The 19,404-nt window shown below is 39.3% G+C and overlaps 1 protein-coding gene across 4 annotated transcripts in view; it reads left to right on the top strand.

Moving 5' to 3' along the window:
• The window catches only part of LPP (LIM domain containing preferred translocation partner in lipoma), a 582,414-nt gene extending 576,388 nt beyond the window's left edge, over positions 1 to 6,026 (top strand). For all 4 annotated transcript variants that reach the window (XM_073626412.1, XM_073626410.1, XM_073626413.1 and 1 more), the window contains one exon: positions 730 to 6,026. In XM_073626412.1, the coding sequence (XP_073482513.1) occupies positions 730 to 858 (129 nt within the window). In that variant the 3' untranslated portion in view covers positions 859 to 6,026. The remainder of the gene's footprint in view (positions 1 to 729) is intronic.
• The last annotated feature ends 13,378 nt before the right edge of the window (positions 6,027 to 19,404 follow it).

The raw sequence follows: 19,404 nt of genomic DNA, 5'->3' as shown, positions 1-19,404 counted from the left end.
GTAAGCTTGCAACTTCCTGTAGTGAGCTGACAACACCTTGCCTATGTTGTGTTGAAGTCCCAAGGAGTGTTATCAGCCTAGCTTAGGTTATCTCTGTGAACTACAGTACATCTCCCTGTGTTATGGAGTACACATTTCCTATCCTAGGATCTCACTATTGTTCCTCTATAGATACAGTATATCTATATAGCATATTTTTAGGGTTGTCATCCTAGGACAGAAAGTGTGCTACTGGAAGGATCATCAGCTGAAAATTAAGGGGGGAAAAAAGCTGAAGTAAATAAATGTAACCAACACATCTAGGGCCTTATTTGCACAGGCAAATTGGCTGTGATGCAGCAAGTGTGTTGAAAAAACTGGGCCCAGAGCCCTGGTGTGTGCGGATAGCAACGGCCTGGGAAGCCTGTAAAAAGCAGTGTCAGCTGCCTTGGATGCAAGTTTCTTGGGACTTCCCAGCCATGTTTGTTTGTCCACGTACACCTAAACTCCTGGGCAGTTTTTTGCTACATTCTTGCTGCACTAAGGCTGATTTGGTCATGTGAATGAGCCCCAAGGACTGGTAAGCTACAATATATTACACTTTTGTTTTAGGGTTTAGATTTAGATGTTTAGGGAAAACTGATTTTGGCAAAGATTTTGTTTACTGCATAATTGTAGTACTTCACTGAATGCTTTAATTTATTTGAATTCATTCTTTAATGTGATTTTTTTTTTTTTTTTTTTTTTCAGGACTGTGGAAGTCTTTTGTCTGAAGGGGAAAATCAAGGCTGCTACCCATTGGATGGACACATCCTCTGCAAGTCCTGCAACTCTGCACGTATCCAAGCTCTCACTGCCAAGTCCAGCACCGACCTGTGAATGAATAGCACCTCATCCTTAACAATTTAGCTCCTATCATGCCAATCTGCTTTTGCCTCCATTGGTCAGAGGGATTTCCAGAACAGACCTATGTAGGATGTCTCATTTCATAGGCAATTTGAAAGGGAGTTATCACATTTTCTAGTTATTCCACTCACTCTTCATTTTAAAGCACTACATATTTTATTCTTCGTAATTTCTTTTTTCTTACAGCTGCAGAAGGAAAGTGTAATCCAGCGTGTGATAGATATATATATCTATCTCACAGTATGGTGATTGAACATTAGCAAACTTTAGTAAAACATATAGAAGCCAGAATAGATAATCTGTTTTTGGATAAGACCACCTTGAAGATCTTTACAAACCATGCCAAGTTATACATTTGAAAAGTACGTGTAGCGCTGTATTGCTCTGAGATTGGCTGGCATGAGCAGTACATAAACGCTCTGCATGCAGCAGTATTCACATATCCTGTGCCTGTATTAAGAGCACATCCACTGTTAAAGGGAGGGAGCGTTTTTCTCTGCAAGCTCCGCTGTTTCTTGCTCTTTTGTTTGTTTTCTTTCTTTAGCTTTGCTTTTCTATATAACACATATTTTGGCTGCTGCTGGTGATGGTGTTTTCTGTTTGTGATTGGATACATTTAAATATTCTTTATCAGTGGTACGTGGTCATAATTATGCAAGTACAGACCCGCACCTATTCACAGCAAACAGCAGTTTGTCACAGCATTTGGAGGTTGTTTTTATTTTTTGTTTAATCCATGGAACTTGTGCTGTCATCCAGTGATGTACAAACTAACACAGTGCCTTAAAAATTACATAGTTAGCATATCACAATATGAGGCTGGGTGCCAGGCAAGTATGTAGTATATATAGGAAGAAATTCTAATGATTGCAGCTGATGGAGTTATTATAGGGTCAAAATGCGGTGCATTGCTGAGCCCAATGCTGTAGATGATCGTTAGTATTTAACTTTTAGCTAGATGTTGCTACATGGTTCTAAAGGGCTTTAGTCATTCTCTTGATCCCTGACCCCTTAGCCCTTTTGACTTCCTATCATAACCAAGAAAGAAGTTGATTGCCTTTGAACTGTAGGTTACTTGGACATGTTATTTTGTCATTCCTTTTCTCTCGTTCCAGCAGGGATTCATGTTATAAATTATGACATGCTCCTAAAAGCAGACCATAAATAGCAAGTGTCTGTGGCCACTTTGCCTTATCAAACTGTGTTTTTTTTAGACTTGGGAGATTTATAGTTTATTGTAAGCTTCATGTAAGCTCCAGTAACAATGGATTATGGTTAGGCGAGCTGCATGTTTGTATCCTTATAAAGAGAAGTATAATATATACTGTATATTTTTTTTCTATTAGAACTTGCTTTAAAAATTGATATTTTGTATATTATACTTTATCAATCACATGTTACTTAGAAAAAAGTACGGTATGCCAATATAACTGTTCTGTTTTTCTAAAAAAAATATATTAATAATCATTCAACTGGGTTTCCTATAATATGGTCTAATGCAAATATGAAAATGCCTGTTTAACAAAGAATTATTGCCAAATTGCCTGGCTGCCAAGCTGATCTGATTTTTCTTTTAAGTTTTTGAGTCTCTGGAACAAGTATAAGAGTTATGGCTTTAACCCCCTTCCGCTCGCATCCCTTTAAAAAGTTCAGAACACCTAGATGACAGGAAAGATCAGCAATTATGTGACCACTGTCACAATGGTCACATGATTGCAAGCCGATCCTGCTGGCTACTCATCTGTAGCCTGGACCGAGAGCTGTCTGTGACGGCTCGGAAGCCCACCCTTTTGCCAACGTACATATGTGGTTGGGATCGTAAAGGTGTTAATTTGTACTTTCTTTTTGTCCCCAGGTCAGTGACTCAGAAGGTATTACATATCAAATGACTTGTTGTATTGCCACTGCATTTTAAGAAGGAGCTCAGCAATGGCAACCACCATATTTTTCTCAGCACATTTCCTTTAAAGTAGAAACCCTTGTGAAAAATTATTCCTGAAGTTGGGCAGTGCTTTGACTGCCTGCTGGGTCTTAATTGCTGGTGAACGTGCCAGAGCAGCTATACCGCTTTTATTGCAGGCAGAACAACTGCTGCACATTGAGAGCTGACCTTTGCAATGTTATTAACCAAAGTATATTTCCAGAACTACAAAACTATATTGTTTTTCTTTAGCCCACATGCTCAATGCCAAGTTAAAAGGGGTATGCAAGGGTTTTAAAACCTTATGCTGTTATTTAAACATCATTACTATAAAACTGTATTCACTGCCCAGTTATAAAAGGTGCCATACTACACTTACAGTCATTTAGACCATTTTAAATGGTAGCACAACACTAAACAGTAATTGCACAATTAGACTGCTGTGAAGCCATGAGACCTCCTACTCGAGTTTGAATGTCTTTTCTTGATAAGAGTGGAGCTGTAGGCTAGGTTCATTTCAGCTTTGAGGCTGCACTTATACATTTGAGTGATGTTCAACTGAAAAGAAAAGGCAGAGTTATAGTTAGTACAATAAACCACATTTAGAAAAATACTGTATATAAATGCATGGTCTATTCTGGTCTATTGCAGTCTAGACTCTGGCTTATTAATTAAAACTAAACTCGAAGTGCGGGACAAATAACCAGCTATAATCTGTGTTGGTACTGGTATGAATTGTTATACTGCTGGTATCTGCAGTTTTACTCCTTGTTCTGTTTACAGAATACAACCACATAACAAATGGACAAGTTAACATTACCCAGTACATGTTTGAAAGTATTTTTGTAATATATACCATTATATGAAAATGATCCAGGTTCTTGGTCTCCACACGGAAAAAAAATTATGTTCTCATCCCTTTACTCAAACTTACGTGCATAATAATGAAGTGAGCAGTACTTTCTACATGGTAACAACGTTTAGGTAATCTGATAGCTGTGTGATTATATACAGTAATATGTCTCAATAACAGATATGCATAGTGGTATAAGAATCATTGTAGTCATTACTGGATGTGAGCATTCTCTCGCATATGTTTTATGGTCTTCAGAAAGTAACATTTCATATACTGTATCTTTAGTTCTTCGCTTTCTAAACAACGTATTGTGTACCAGAAATGTGAAAATTTGGTACTATATAACTGCTATACTAGAGCCATCATTTGTATGTATCAATGTATACTCTTTGAATCCCATTGTCAACTTTACATCACAGCAACACTGAACACTATACCACCATCCAGTATTACATTTCTGCAACATTTCTGTGAAACACCGATATTTGTATTTCGTAGCTGAGAATTGCTTGTCAACATTTCCCCATTTGGGAAGTAATTTTCTTTAAGCCTGAGATAGGACCTATTGCACTAATGATAAGGTTGTATGTGTGCAGCTGAATTCTTTATACTCTGCTGCTGTGCATAGGAAATTTAGAGGTAACCCATGATCCTTCAAGGGTTACAGGCCTTGGTACAGTTGAGAAGTCTAAAATTTTACCTCTGGGAAGAGCCAATATTCAGATCTGCTTTTGAGTCCAGTAAACATTTTACATGAATTGTATTTTGCAGTTTTAACCTGCTACTTTGCGTAGTTTATTAAGTACATATGTCTGTATGTGTACAATTGCTGTCAGCAACTATGTATAATCAAGATTTATCTTGCTGTAAGTTTCAGATATAATAATTTGCAATTAGAAACATCACTGTGATATTACACTAGGTTGCTTTGACCAGCAGTAACCTATGCTTGTATTCTGGCAGTTAGGTTCACTGCCAATAGATGCATACTAGTATCTGAGAGTTCCCCATGTTATGAAATGAATATCCTATATTCAGGTAAGGCAGCACTAGAATAAACCTTGTGGGTTCTGTTTACACAGAAACTGGTAAATAGCATCATTTCAGTATATACTTAAAAAGGTCATAAGCTAGTGTAGCTCCCAAGTAACCTTTCCAGCCAATTATTTTATTAGTGCCATTTCTATTTCCCTATTTGTACACTAGGGGACATTGGGTAAAGTAATTCAGGTACAGTGGGATTATGCTTCTGCCTTCACTAGAAGGGAAGTCTTCTCTCCTCAGAGAGATGTAAACTCTACTTTTTAAGATTTCTTTTTTTTTTTTTTTTCTAGGAAGTTTGCTCAAGTGTTCCTCTCTTGATCAGTTTACACTTTGATACAAATTGGGTATGACAGACAATCTGGTCACACACGGACCACGGCTACATATTTACATGAGTGATTAAATTTTTCTATTGCTTCAGTATAATCCATAACTTCTTTGGTGTCAAACTTCCAGATCTGTAAGATGTGGACATGTACGTTGACGTTTGTGTTGGGTTGGGTGACCTAATAAATGTACTGCAGTCTGCAGCTTCTATTTCATTTCCATGTCTATTTCATTTCATTACAACTGGTATGCTGTGCAGCCAATAGGAGGCAGCTTTCCATCTTCCTTGTCTGCTCAATGGACTGTGAATCAGCAGTGGATTTATGCTGATTTATATTCCAGTGCATAGTCAAATGATATAGTAAACTGAAAGAGGTGGTATCTGCCTGGTGGTTAAACAGAACTACAAATACTTTGCCAGGTAAAATAATTCACATTTCAACTGTCGGTTTAGTGGTCTGTATGGTGTTCAATTTTATGTATTGACACAGGCCATAAAAGGGCCTCAGTTCTATGTGGCAACAGATTTGAACCAGAGAATCGGTTCGTCTATTGCAAAATTCCAAGATCATCCTAACAATAAAGATATAAAAAATGAGTACTTGCACAGTGCAAACCTTATAGTAGAGAGATTAACCCAAAGAAAACTCTAACACCAAAGATAAAGGAAACCTACTCTTGCCATTTTGTTATATTTGCACATCTTGTGATAAACTTGGCATTTGAACATCAACATAGGAAATAGACTTGAAATGTTACTATTTTTGTTATTAAACATTTTGGCACCCTTTTATAAGCTGGCTGGACAACAAGAAAGTATGGAATTGCCTAAGACTTGTTATACATTAGTATCATAATCAATGGAATTGTGATTACAATTTATTCTACCCTGTTCTAATCTGATTTTTTAAAGATTTTTTTGTACTGTACTTAGGAAGTTTTTTTTCTGATAATATACACGCTTCACATTAAAGTTTCTATTTGCATTTAAAATGTTTTGTGTGTTCATGGATAATCTGAATGTAAGAAAGATATATGCATAACTTACTTTAACAGCACAAGCAGTTGAAGTGCCACTATACATTCTGGTCAAGTATAGAGAGAGAATTCACATGTTCAAACAATTCAAAGGTACTCAGACTTGTGACTAAGGCATTTTCTTTTAAACAGCCGGCGGCACTGATCGAGCAAAACATTTCCAACAGGCAGTACTTTGATTTCTGTATAACCATCCTGTCGCTGGTGAACAAGCTGAATTTTGATCCATCATTGGCCAGCTTAAGTGCCACATTTGTCAAGTCATTGAATATACTGACGAGAATTTTCATATGACTGTTTATGTGAATATTCGCATGAATGTTTATTTGCAAACCAACTAGTGTATGGCCAGCTTTACACTAGTTGGTTTGCAAATAAACATTCATGCGAATATTCACATAAACAGTCATATGAAAATTCTCGTCAGTATATTCGATGACTTGACAAATGTCATTTAAAATCACTTGTTTTTAACATTCGATTTTGGAGTGGACTTTCTTGAACAAAAACCACATTCACTGTTACAAGTTTGTGAACAACTTTTCATCCTGCTCCTTTAAATTTTTTCGTCACTGTGGCCAAAAACAAATGACCCTACTATATGACCCTACTAACAATTATAAAATAAAACAAACATTCTTAAAATTAATGAATTTATTCAAACAATTCTACTAGTGTATGGCCAGCTTAAAGTGCTACTAAAGTCTTTGTTATTTTTATAAAAAAAAAAAAAAAACATGTATACTTACCTGCTCTGTTCTAGTGGTTTTGCTCAGAGCAGCCCAGATCCTCCTCTTCTCGGGTCCCTCTTCAGCACTCCTTGCCCCTCCCTCCTGCTGAGTGCCTCCACAGCGAGCAGCTTGCTATGGGGGCTCCTGAGCCGAGCCACAGCTCCGTGTGTCTATTCAGACACACGGAGTTGCGACTCGGCCCTGCCCCCCCCTCTCTCTCTCTCTCTCTCCTCTTTGGCTCACTGTGTCTCAGCCAATCAGGAAGGGGAGAGTGCCGGACAACCTAGTCTCTTGTACAACATCGCTAGATCGAGATGGACTCAGGTAAGTATGATGGGGTCTGCTGCACACAGAAGGTTTTTTATCTTCACGCCTAGAATGCATGAAGATAAAACTAAAACCTTCTGCCTTTACAACCACTTACAACCAAGTTAAACTGTAGCAAGATAGAAGTTAAATTTCACACCACTTGTTTGGCTTTGGACCACCAAACATCCTTTGTCTTGACCATATTAGATGTTCTACAGCTATGAGGTGATTGTAGCCATACTGCTTGGACCTTGATGAAGGGGTTTTCCCCCCGAACACTTGTTCTGAAAAATTTATGTTATACACATATTATATATATTTATTATACAGGAATATAACATTTTATTATTATTATACAGGATTTATATAGCGCCGACAGTTTACGCAGCGCTTTACAACATTAGGGCAGACTGTACAATTACAATACAATTCAATACGGGGGGGAATCAGAGGGCCCTGCCCTTTAGAGCTTACAATCTAGGAGGGACAGTCAAGTTATACAAAAGGGTAATATCTGTGGGAGATGAGCTAATGGAGAAAATAGTTCAGTTGTTAGATGGAGGCAGGATAGGCTTCTCTGAAGAGGAAAGTTTTCAGGGATCGCCTAAAAGTGGATAAATTTGATTGACCATCGGATTATATTATCATACAACATCATCTCCTGCGCTCCTCCACCTCTTTCTGCTGGGGTACCCCAAGGCTCCATCCTTGGGCCCCTCCAATTATCTCTCTATACTTCTTCCCTGGGCCAGTTGATAACCTTTTGTGGCTTCCAATACCACCTCTATGCTGACGACACCCAGATCTATCTCTCGAGTCCTCAACTCACCCCCTCAATCTCCTCGCATATCGTAAACGTACTAAGTGACATTAGTATGGATGTCACACCACTAACTCAAACTCAATCTTTATAAAATTGGGCTTGTAATATTTCCTCCTCCGCGATCCCCTCCCCATGACTTTACCATTGAGTTAAACGGGACAACCATTGTCCCCATTTCGCGCCTTCACGACGACACTGCACACTAACAACTTATTTACTCCTTGGTTAGTTCCCACCTTGACTACTGCAACTCCCTTCTCACTGGCCTACCTTTACTCAGGCTATTCCCCCTTCAGTCTATTATGAATGCTGCTGCTAGACTAATACACCTTTTTAACCAAATCGTGACTGCTGCCCTCTCTAATTCAGAATACTAACCACAACATACAAGGCCATCCACAACATCGCTACACCACCAACCTCATCTGCAGTTATCGTCCAAATTGTCCCCTCCGCTCCTCCCAGGAGCCCCCTGCTCTCTAGCTCCTTTGTTACCTCCTCCCATGCTCACCTCCAGGACTTCTCCAGAGCCTCTCCCATCCTCTGGAACTCCCTGCTCCAGTATGTCCGGTCAGCTCCTACCCTATCCATCTTTAGGTAATCCTTGAAAACTCACTTTTTCAGGCAAGCCTGCCCCACCTCCACCTAAGAATTGTACTTGAGTCACCTCCATCAAATCATTCCCTGCAGCTATTACCTTTTATACCACCACCCCCTCCCTTTAGATTGTAATCACCATGAACAGGGCCCTCCTCCTTGTACTGTATTGCAAAGTGCTGCGTAAACTGTTGGTGCTATATAAATCCTGTATTATAATAATAAAAATGAATAATAATATTGCAACATACAGTATACATAGATACATAATATAAAGGCAAAATAATAAATGTTCATGAACATGCCTCATATTACACAGCTGTCCTGTTGTTACACCAGGTAGGTTACTGCAGTAGGTTGCTTTGTAAGGACTTGTTCACACCATGTTCATTGAGCTACATATGTCTGCATACCACTGCACATGTATGGTGTGAACAGACCACATAGAAAACAATTGTGTGACATGGTGTGAACAAACCCTAATTCAAAATCATGGTATCTTGAATGATTTCACAGTAGTACTGCTTATCCTTGTCTCAGATTCTAAAGGTGGTTAAGTACTTGTACGGTAAGTATCCAGCTTCAGGGGTGAAAGGTTTATTTACTCTTAGTGTATGGCCCTTTTCACATGGGCGGATCCATTGGAAAGACTCCGCTAGCTCAGCAGAGGATCGCTCTGTTGATCCCCAAAGAGCAGGCAGGGGACAGGTCCGTCTCCGCTCACTGTGCTGAGACGGACCTGTCAGAGCCCTGCTGTCCTCTATGGGGAGATCGGATGAAAAGAGACAGTCTGTCCATTTTCATCCAATCCGCTGGACGGATGGCAAATGCCATCCTTCTGTTTTGAGCGGATCGGATGCCAGGCGAGTGTCAACGGACACATATCCGCTGACATCCGCCTGCCCATAGAAGTCAATGGGTGGCCCGCTCGGATTCACCTGAAAAACAGACAGGCGAATCCAAGCAGGCCGATCGTGTGAAAGGGGCCTAAGGATTATGGGGCATGAGTATTTTTTTCACATTTATTTTATGTAGAAAGTCCCCTTCCAAAATGAACTGCAATGAGCTTCTGACGATGAAAACCAACACACTGCAGAATGATGTTAGCCCCAGGTTCTAACACTTCTCTTTATGTGACATGCAGAAAGGTAGGCAATATATTTACAAACTCCAACTTTATAGTCTGACTTCCACTTTCTTTTAACAGCAGCTGTGCGGGAAGTTTAAATAAGACTGTGCAGGCCAGCATGTACTGGGATTTGACCACAATGCCCAGTGCATTTTGTAGGCTGACATACTAAGCCAAACACACTCCTTCTCGTCCTTTGCAATAAATATCTGTGTGAGCACACTTTTGCTCAGAGGTGTGGCTGTTACTCAGCTGTGCTAACAGAGAACTCGAGTGCTAGGGCAAGCAGCATTTCCACTGTAGGAAAAGGGAATATGACATTTCTTAGCAAAAAATCAATCAAAATTCTTTACATGTAGGCGTGCCCGGCTGCCCCCCATTGTAGTGTGTCCTGCTGACCCCTATGTAGTGCGTGCTCCTGCCCCTTTGTACACTACTTATCTCAATTTTGACCCAGAATTTAGCATCTGTGCAGAAAAAAAACAAGCACGTGTTTCACATAAAAAAGGTAAGTTTTAATATTGATTCTATTATTTAATGCTATTTCTAAAAATAATTGTTATAGCAACAGCTCGCTGATCATACCAATGTTCTGTGAGCTGTAGATGTGAACATTATTTCAGGGGTTCCCAGAGATCTCTAACTTTTTGCCAAAGGTTCCTCCAAGGTAAAAGGGTGAAGAACCCTGCTCTAAAGCCTCCAGAATATGAAACTGATCCATGAAAAGCGTTCTATACGTCTTGTGTTAAATATGGTCTGAAATAAAGCAAGGATTCTCTTTGGTTAACATGGACAGTGCTGAATTTACCTATTGGCACACTTTTCGTACATCAGTCCCATAGAAGTTAGCCAGCATGGAAAATTGAATGGACCATGAAAAAAAAAAAAGATCCTATTCAGGTGCGAAAGGAATGGTTCACATATTCTAAACCAGGAACTTTTGTCCCTAGAAATTAGATCCTTTTATATATAAAAAGGATTGCTGCACTTAAAATTTCTTTATTGAACCAAAGTTCAAACAAACATTACTTGATGTGTAAGCTCATTACATTTTGGGCTCACAAGCTTTATGCCCTTCTTCAGATCAAATGCACATCTAAAGTCAAAGTTACACACATGGCTTATATACCATCATTTTACACATTTGGAGTCAACTATGTGATTAGTAATCGATCAAATAGAAATTAGATCCTTTTCTTATACATCCTTATATCACAGGTGGGGAAATGGTTAGCAAAGCATAGAGCCCTCCCATATTTCAACAGAAGCCTTCAACTCGTTTAATCTGTCAAAACGAAACATGTACACAATATATCACTATCTGGCCATCACATCGAATTAATTATCACCTAAATAAACAAATATAAATCCATATCTGTATTCAACCCCTTAGGGGTAATGGTATCAAGAAAATTAATCCAATGTAACTCTCGCTTTTTTAGAATGGATTCTCGGTTACAAACCCTCTTATTCTTATTAATTCCCTCCAGTACCATGAATTTTAATTGGGAAATCGAATGTCCTTTCTCCAAAAAATGTCTCACTAACTGTACCAATTTGTCTCCGATTGAATATTTGTGCCTATCACCTAAATAAACAAATCCAGATCTGTATTCAACCCCATGTATCAAGGAGCAATTGTATCAATAAAAAAAAATTCCAATGTACTTCTCGCTTTTTAGAATGGATTCTCGGTTACCATCCCCTCCTTTTAATTGGGAAATTCCACATGATCTGGGTTTGGAAGCCTGCTGGCGGCTGCTGGTACAGTCACAGTGCTATAATGATAAAAAAAAAAAATTGATTTTCTGCTTGCATTGCTTAAAATTGTTCTTGAAGAGATCTATTTTTTATTTAAAGAGAACCATCATAACCATTATTTGCAGCTTAAAGAGGCAGCGATGGGTTCCAAAGTCGCACCCCCGAACGCAAATATATTTATGAATATGATTGAGACCTCATTTATTTATAATAATAAAATGTTTACTGAACACTGTAAGGGGTGGTTCAGATTTATTGATGTTTTTTTTGCAGTAATGCAGTGGTGACATCGGAACCCTTTTATTGTTTGATCAGTATATCAATAATTTAGTGTCAGGTCTGAAATGTAATGTCTTGTATAGCAATAGGGAGATTTCATTTTTGGATGCATTGCTGAAAATTAATGGTACGAACATAGAGAGCGATCTGTTTATAAAAATCATAATCAGTTATTACACTATTAAGAGTTTTCACCCCCATGGGGTGTTTAATTTGATACCTAGGATCCAGCTACATAGGGTTAAAAGAATAGGAAGTGACCCACAACAATGTGAAGTAAGACTGAATGAAATGGAAGCCAGGCTTGTTAAACGAGGTTATCCAGTTTCATTAGTAAAAAAGGAGCGAATACATTTAGCAGATAATAGGCATCTCCATAGAAATGATAGGAGAATTCCATTCACTTCATATCCGTAATATCCTTAAGAAACATTGCGGTTTATTAAGAGAGACTTATCCAAATATTAGTGAATTCCAAGCTCCCCCTTATCCTCATATAAAAAAGATAGAAGACTAAGGGGACCGATTGGTCAGATCTGACCAATATACCCCTCCCAGCCCATTAATAACTTTTTTAGGATCCCGTAATACAGGGTCATACCCATGTCTATCGTGTATACAATGTAACTCCGTGGTAATAGGCAAGAGTATATCCCAGCCACATAAGGGGTATGATATTAAAATCAAAGGTTATTACACTTGCCAATCGTCATATGTAATATATGCAATGAAATGTCCATGTGGGTTACTTTACATAGGAGAGACCATTCAGAAAGTTAATGATAGGATAGCAAGGCACACATATTCAATCAGAGACAAATTGGTACAGTTGCCTTCAGTGAGACATTTTTTAGAGAAAGGACTTTCGATTTCCCAATTAAAATTCATTGTACTGGAGGGAATTAATAAGAATAGGAGGGTTTGTAACCGAGAATCCATTCTAAAAAAAAGCGAGAGGTACATTGGATTAATTTTCTTGATACCTATTGCCCCTAAGGGGTTGAATACAGATATGGATTTATATTTGTTTACTTAGGTGATAATTCATTCGATGTGATGGCCAGATAGTGATATATTGTGTACATGTTTCTTTTTGACGCTTTGCTAACCATTTCCCCACCTGTGATATAAGGATGTATAAGAAAAGGATCTAATTTGTATTCGATCGATTACTAATCACATAGTTGATTCCAAATGTGTAAAATGATATTTAACCACAGCCCCGGAGGATTTGGCTGCTGAATGACCAGGCATTTTTTGCGATTTGGCACTGCGTCGCTTTAACTGACAATTGCGCGGTCGTGTGATGCTGCACCCAAACAAAATTGGCGTCCATTTTTTCCCACAAATGGAGCTTTCTTTTGGAGGTATTTGATCACCTCTGCGGTTTTTAATTTTTGCGCTGTAAACAAAAAAAAGCGACAATTTTGAAAAAAATACAATATTTTGTACTTTTTGCTATAATAAATATCCCCGTTTTTTTTTTTTTTTTTTTTTTTTTTAAAGCACATTTTTTCTCAGTTTAGGCCAATATGTATTCTTCATATGTTCGGTAAAAAAAAAAAAATCGCAATAAGCGTAGATTGATTGGTTAGCGCAAAAGTTATAGCATCTACAAGATAGGGGATAGTTTTATAGCATTTTTATATATTTTTTTTTTTTTTTTACTAGTAATGGCGGCGATCTGCGTTTTTTTTTTTTTTTTTATCGGGACTGCGACAGTATGGCAGACACATCAGACACTTTTGACATATATTTGGGACCATTGGCATTTATACAGCAATCAGTGCTATAAAAATGCACTGATTACTGTAAAAATGTCACTGGCAGGGAAGGGGTTAACACTAGAGGGCGATCAAGGGGTTAATTGTGTTCCCTGTGTGTGTTTCTAACTGTAGGGGGAGGGGACTGACCTAGAAGAAGTGACAGATCATGATTTCTAGCTATAAGGAACTCGCGATATGTCTCCCCTCACAGAACAGGAATTTGTGTGTTTTCACACACACGTCCCTGTTCTGCCTCTCATGCTTGTGGCTGGTGGTCATCGTGACCGTCGGCCACGAGCATCGGCACCCCTGCAGTGCAGCGGGCGTGTGCCTGCTATCCCACTTAAAGGAGCCGACGTATAGGTAGGACAGCTCGCGGCATCGTGCCGACCTGCCACAGTGTAATGACGGCGGCTGGTCGGCAAGCGGTTAAGCCATGTGTGTAACTTTGACTTTAGATGTGTGTTTGATCTGAAGAAGGGTGTAAGCTTGTCAGCCCAAAACATAATGGTCTTATACATCATGTAATGTTTGGTTCAATAAAGAAATTTTAAGTGCAGCGATCCTCTGGACTTTTTCTTATATTTGGTCAGTGGGATGACCAGATTGCATTGCACTAATTGAAGACTTGGTGCAGCTTTCCTCTACTTTGAGAAAAATAATAAAATATATATATATATATATATATATATATATATATATATATATATATATATATATATATATATATATATATAGGCACTGAGTAGCCTTAGGTTTGTAGAGAAGCAATGATTTGTATTCTACAGTGTATGCCTCCTCTGTGTATTACAGCCCTACTGAAAAGCTTTAGGAAGAAAGGAAAACATTACTGTCCATGGGGAAAATAAATATTCCAGTAAAGTCAAATCATGGGGAAGTCATTAAGCAATGATCACTCAGCTAACCAGGAGTGCAGGGCTGGAAGTCTCCCAGCGACCACAAGAACGTATTTTAATGCGTGTGGCCTGCTTTTCATCTTACGCTCACATCCAGTACTCTGCTTAATCAACACACTTTCGAGGCATTTCAAAATAAATAGTTTTTTTTGTTGAAAAAATATTAATGTAATGGATTGATCTAAAAACAAGAACCAAACAATGAATTCAGGCAGCACTCGGCAGGTGTGAGAAAAGTGTGCATGAGCTTTTATTGGGAAACCTTCCAAACTACCTATCCAAAACTCAAAGCAGTGCTTGATTTTGCTAGAACCAGAAAAGCCCCCTCTGTGATTATATGCTGTGTAGGCTTGACTTCTCAACTTGTGGCCTACGTATTGCAACCCTATGGTGCCAAGCCTTGCCCACCCATTAGATCATTGTCCAATAAAAGTTAGTGCCAATGAGTAGGAACGTAAAACAGAAAGTGGGCATGGTTTATACCCCAAGCCAAACAGCACAGGTCTACATTGTAAAAGAAAAGTCATTATACACAGGGCACAAAAGGTTTTTTTTTTTTTTATGGACAAGGTTAGTAGCTGGCATGTTTTCCATTTGGGGACACTTTTAGCTTTAGGTAAAGTGGACCTTCACCCTAACCTAACTTGCCCTGCCTCCTCCACCCTCCCTCTCACATTTGGATACTCATTTTATTTAATGAAATTGTGTGCTGCAAAGTAGCACTGCAGCATTTCTTACCTAGGTGAGAATGACTGTGTCGCCTCCACCCACCGCCAGATTTTGCATGTGTGCAGATGTGCCATGCCACAAGGCTTCAGGTCCCGACAGAGCCCTGCCGCACACCAGTGCATGCACGACTTTACTGTGCATGCCCAAAAGAGGGCTGTTCTGGAAATTCCAAAACTACCATGTATGCACATGTGCAGGAAACCTCTGGTTAATGTGCAGATGTGCTGCTAGGACCTGAAGGATAGGTAGAGCACTTTAGCACATCTGTGCAAGTGCCATAATAACAAAAAGGGGAAGGGGAGACCAAACAGAAGGAAACTAAAGTTCATCTTTAAAGTGAACCTAGCATTAGGACAGAAGCGTGGGATTTAAAAAAAAAAACAAAAAAAACAATCATACTCTCCTTGGTGGACGCAGTATTGGTCTTACTCTTCATCTGTCCCCTGCTGCCTCTAAAACTGAGAACTGAGCAATTAAAGACTGCTGACCGCTTAGTTAGTCGGTCTTCAGTGAGCAGAGAGCCGGTGACTGTCAGTTTACCAAGGAGGAAACCTTAAAATAATTTTCAGGTCTTGGGGAAACCCTGCTTAAAATACTGTGTATCTACAATACAGTAGTGTGATCGGTAATTTGTACATTGCTGGTCAGTAAGGAAATGTATCCTTAAATTAGTGGTCAGTGGAGAAGTGCTCTGATACTTTGCTGGTAATTGAAAAAGAAAAACCTTAGATTGGTGGTTAGCAATGTAAGGGCCTCCTTACAAACAGCTACTTACCCGAAAAGATAAAAAAAGGAAGGGATTTACTGGTCCCACACCATTTAATCAGACAAGTAAGATTGGTGACATAACTATACAGGAACCGTTAAGCTGGAGATCAGTCTACTACTGTTGATGGATCCCCTAGCCACCTCTGTAGGAAACCTAGGGTTCCATGGAACCTTGGTTGAGAAAGGCTGCTCTAAAATGTTAGACAAGGTGTTGTACGTTTTACATTGTTTAACATCACACCGGTAGTTGAGTGCTTATGATCAGCTTTTTTTTATCAGTTTTTTTTTTTTTTTGTTTGTATTGTAAATTTCCTAATTTCCTGATCAGAAGTAGCATTGCTGCAATCTGAGGGTCCAGGCTAGAAATCGAACATGTCAAACCGGAAGATAAATTGGTTACAGTTTAGACAATGGTTTATTTTCATTCTAACTTTATTCTAATTCAGAAGCAAAATGAATTTTGTTTGATATGGCAACTTTTCTATGTAATAAATATGGAATAGCACAAGTGCTTCAGGGTATCTCTCCAAAGAATCACGGCATATAGATGCAGTGGCTACAAATCAAGGAAAAATAAAGCATAGCCCTTAATAAATTGATTTGACATGGATAATATTATTTGCACTGCAGATGCCTTTATGGATAATAACATTTGCACTGCAGATGCCTTTATAAGTCCAACCAGGACATTTTCAACTGCCAACTATTGGGAACAGTGTAGCGGACCTCTGTTTTTTCCTCAATGAGGTAGTCCCACAGAATGAACCATTTTTGTACTTACCTGCTCCTTCCATTAGGAAGCAGCTCTTTAGTTTAAAAGTAGGGCAGGATTAAAATATTTTTTATAGCTGTCAGGGATTCCATTGGGGGGGACTGGGGTGACCTGAACCCAAAGACCGAGGCAGCAAAAAAAAAGAAACCTGTCACTGGGACAAGAAGAGAACTGACGTCTCTTCAATGGGGACACAGACCAGCAACCCTGTCTGCAAATTCTCTAATGTGAGAATGATCTTATGTTGAGTGGAATTTACTAGCAATTTATTATTTGCTACTTTCATTTTGATTTTCAGCTACGTTCAGTAAAAAAATGCTGGACTCAAGACGTTCCCTATGACCCGGCCATGCCCCATATTAACAACCTGTGGCCAGCCACTTGAAAACAACTCATATCAAGGCTGTTACGTAAAATGATACAAACAGAGCCATTTAATTCCTGCAGTCTTGGAGGACTCTGGGGAGTACTCACATTAATAAAGGCTTCCTGTTAGTTATGTTTTCAAAGACTGAGCTGACATGTGTGTCTCTGAAGCAGAGCCCACAGATACACACAACACAAACCCTGCTATGTGTGGCTGACTTTGTACAATGTAATTTTGGCATAGCTAGAAATGGGAAAAAAACAAGTCTGTTAGACTGCTCTCATGAAGGCCGTTCTGCGCTGTTTTCCATGTTTTCCGATGAATAATTTCTACATCTGACCCAATTCGAGCAGCTGCCAAAGGAAACTTTTCACATTTCTCCTGACACATTGTTCATGGGTTTAGCTGAATTTACTGAGAATTTGATGCCAAACAAAATCAGCAAAGGCGACTTCCAGAATGAGCAGCACATGCCCGAAGGTTTTGTGATTTCCCTGGCCTATAAGCTGACAAGTACAAACAACAACACCAGCTACAAGAATACTGAAAATATTAATACATATTCCTGGATTACAACTCCCATCAGGACAACCTCATCTTAATGATGCCACTGAAACCCTTTATAAGCATTCCTGGGAGCTGTGTAAACCTCTACTGAGTTTCATTTGACCCATTGTTATCAACTAAAACTGGAAGAAAAGCAACTTATACAACTACAGTGCCTTGAAAAAGTATTTATACCCCTTGAATTTTCCACATTTTGTCATATTACAACCGAAAAAAGGAAATGTATTTTATGTGATAGACCAACACAAAGTGGCACATAATTGTAAAGTGGAAGGAAAATGATTTTCCAATTTTTTATTACATATACATTTCTGAAAAGTGTGAGGTGCATTTGTATTCAGCCCCTATACTCTGATACCCCTAACTAAAATCTAGTAGAACCAATTGCCTTCAGAAGTCACCTAATTAGTAACTAGAGTCCACCTGTGTGTAATTTAATCTCAGTATAAATACAGATGTTCTGTGAAGCCCTCAGGTTTGTCAGAGAACCTTAGTGAACAAACAGCATCATAAAGGCCAATGAACACACCAGCCAGCTCAGGGATAAAGTCGTGGAGAAGTTCAAAGCAGAGTTAGGTTATCAAAAAAATATCCCAAACGTTGAGCATCTCACGGAGCACTGTTCAATCCATCATCCGAAAATGAAAAGAGTATGGATCAACTGCAAGCCTACCAAGACATGGCCATCCACCTAAACAGACAGGCCAGGCAAGGAGAGCATTCGGCTGGGTTCACACTATTAAATAGATGTCAGACATCGCATGTGATTTGCCGTGCATTGCTGTGCAGACCACATGCGATGTCTGTACGATGCAAATTCAGCCATACAGATTGTATGGCTGAATTTGCATCGCATTCGGACCAAAATGGTACAGGACCCTGTTTTTGGTCTGTGCTAGAATCGGGTCACATGGGTGATCACACCCATACGTTCTGATTCCTGTACCATTTCACAATTCACACTGCAATCTGCGAATGAATCTGGGGGTGTCATTAACTTTGCATTGACACCCGCAGCGGTTCGCATAGGGCAGTATGAACTGCCTGCGAGAGACATGCGATGCGAGAACCCACACAGGACTTGCGCATCGCATATGTGTGAATCCAGCCTTAATCAGAGAAGCAGCCAAGTGGCCCATGGTACCTCTGCAGGAACTGCAGAGATCCACAGGTGGGAGAATCTATCCCCAGGAGTATTAGTCATGAGCTCCACAAATCTGGCCTTTCCGGAAGAGTGGCAAGAAGAAAGCCATTGTTGAAAGAAAGCTATAAGAAGTCCTGTTTTCAGTTTGCAAAAAGCCATTTGGGAGACACAGCAAACATGTGGAAGAAGGTGCTCTGGTCAGATGAGACCAAAATTGAACTTTTTGGCCTAAAAGGAAAACGCTATGTGTGGTAGAATACTAACACTGCACATCACCCTGAACATCATCCCCAAAATGTTCCCTCTCTCCTCCTCCTGCCTAATCAGAATAAAAAAGTTCTGTATACTAACCTATTTTTAATCTGCTCCTGACCAATCACGTGATCCTGCAGCTCTGGCTTTCCTGTGTCAGTGAGCAGCTACTGCAGGGGATAGGAGGGGGCACTGACAATGGCTTCGGGAGATGTCATGGCTCCTGGAATTCAGAGTTGTTGTCAAGTGTTTCCATGCATAGAGCTGCAGGATCATGTGACTAGACTGGAGAGGATTGAAAGTAGGTATTGAAAGTATGGAAATCTTTTTGATAGAGTTTAGGTGGGATAGATAGGTGGAGGGGGAGAGAATATTTTTAAGAATGGATATATAGCTAGGGTTTTCTTGCATGATAATATTAA

This window comes from Aquarana catesbeiana, linkage group LG04 (assembly GCF_042186555.1).
Source record: "Aquarana catesbeiana isolate 2022-GZ linkage group LG04, ASM4218655v1, whole genome shotgun sequence".
Classification (NCBI taxonomy): Eukaryota; Metazoa; Chordata; class Amphibia; order Anura; family Ranidae; genus Aquarana; species Aquarana catesbeiana.
This window is presented reverse-complemented; position numbering and strand designations above follow the sequence as displayed.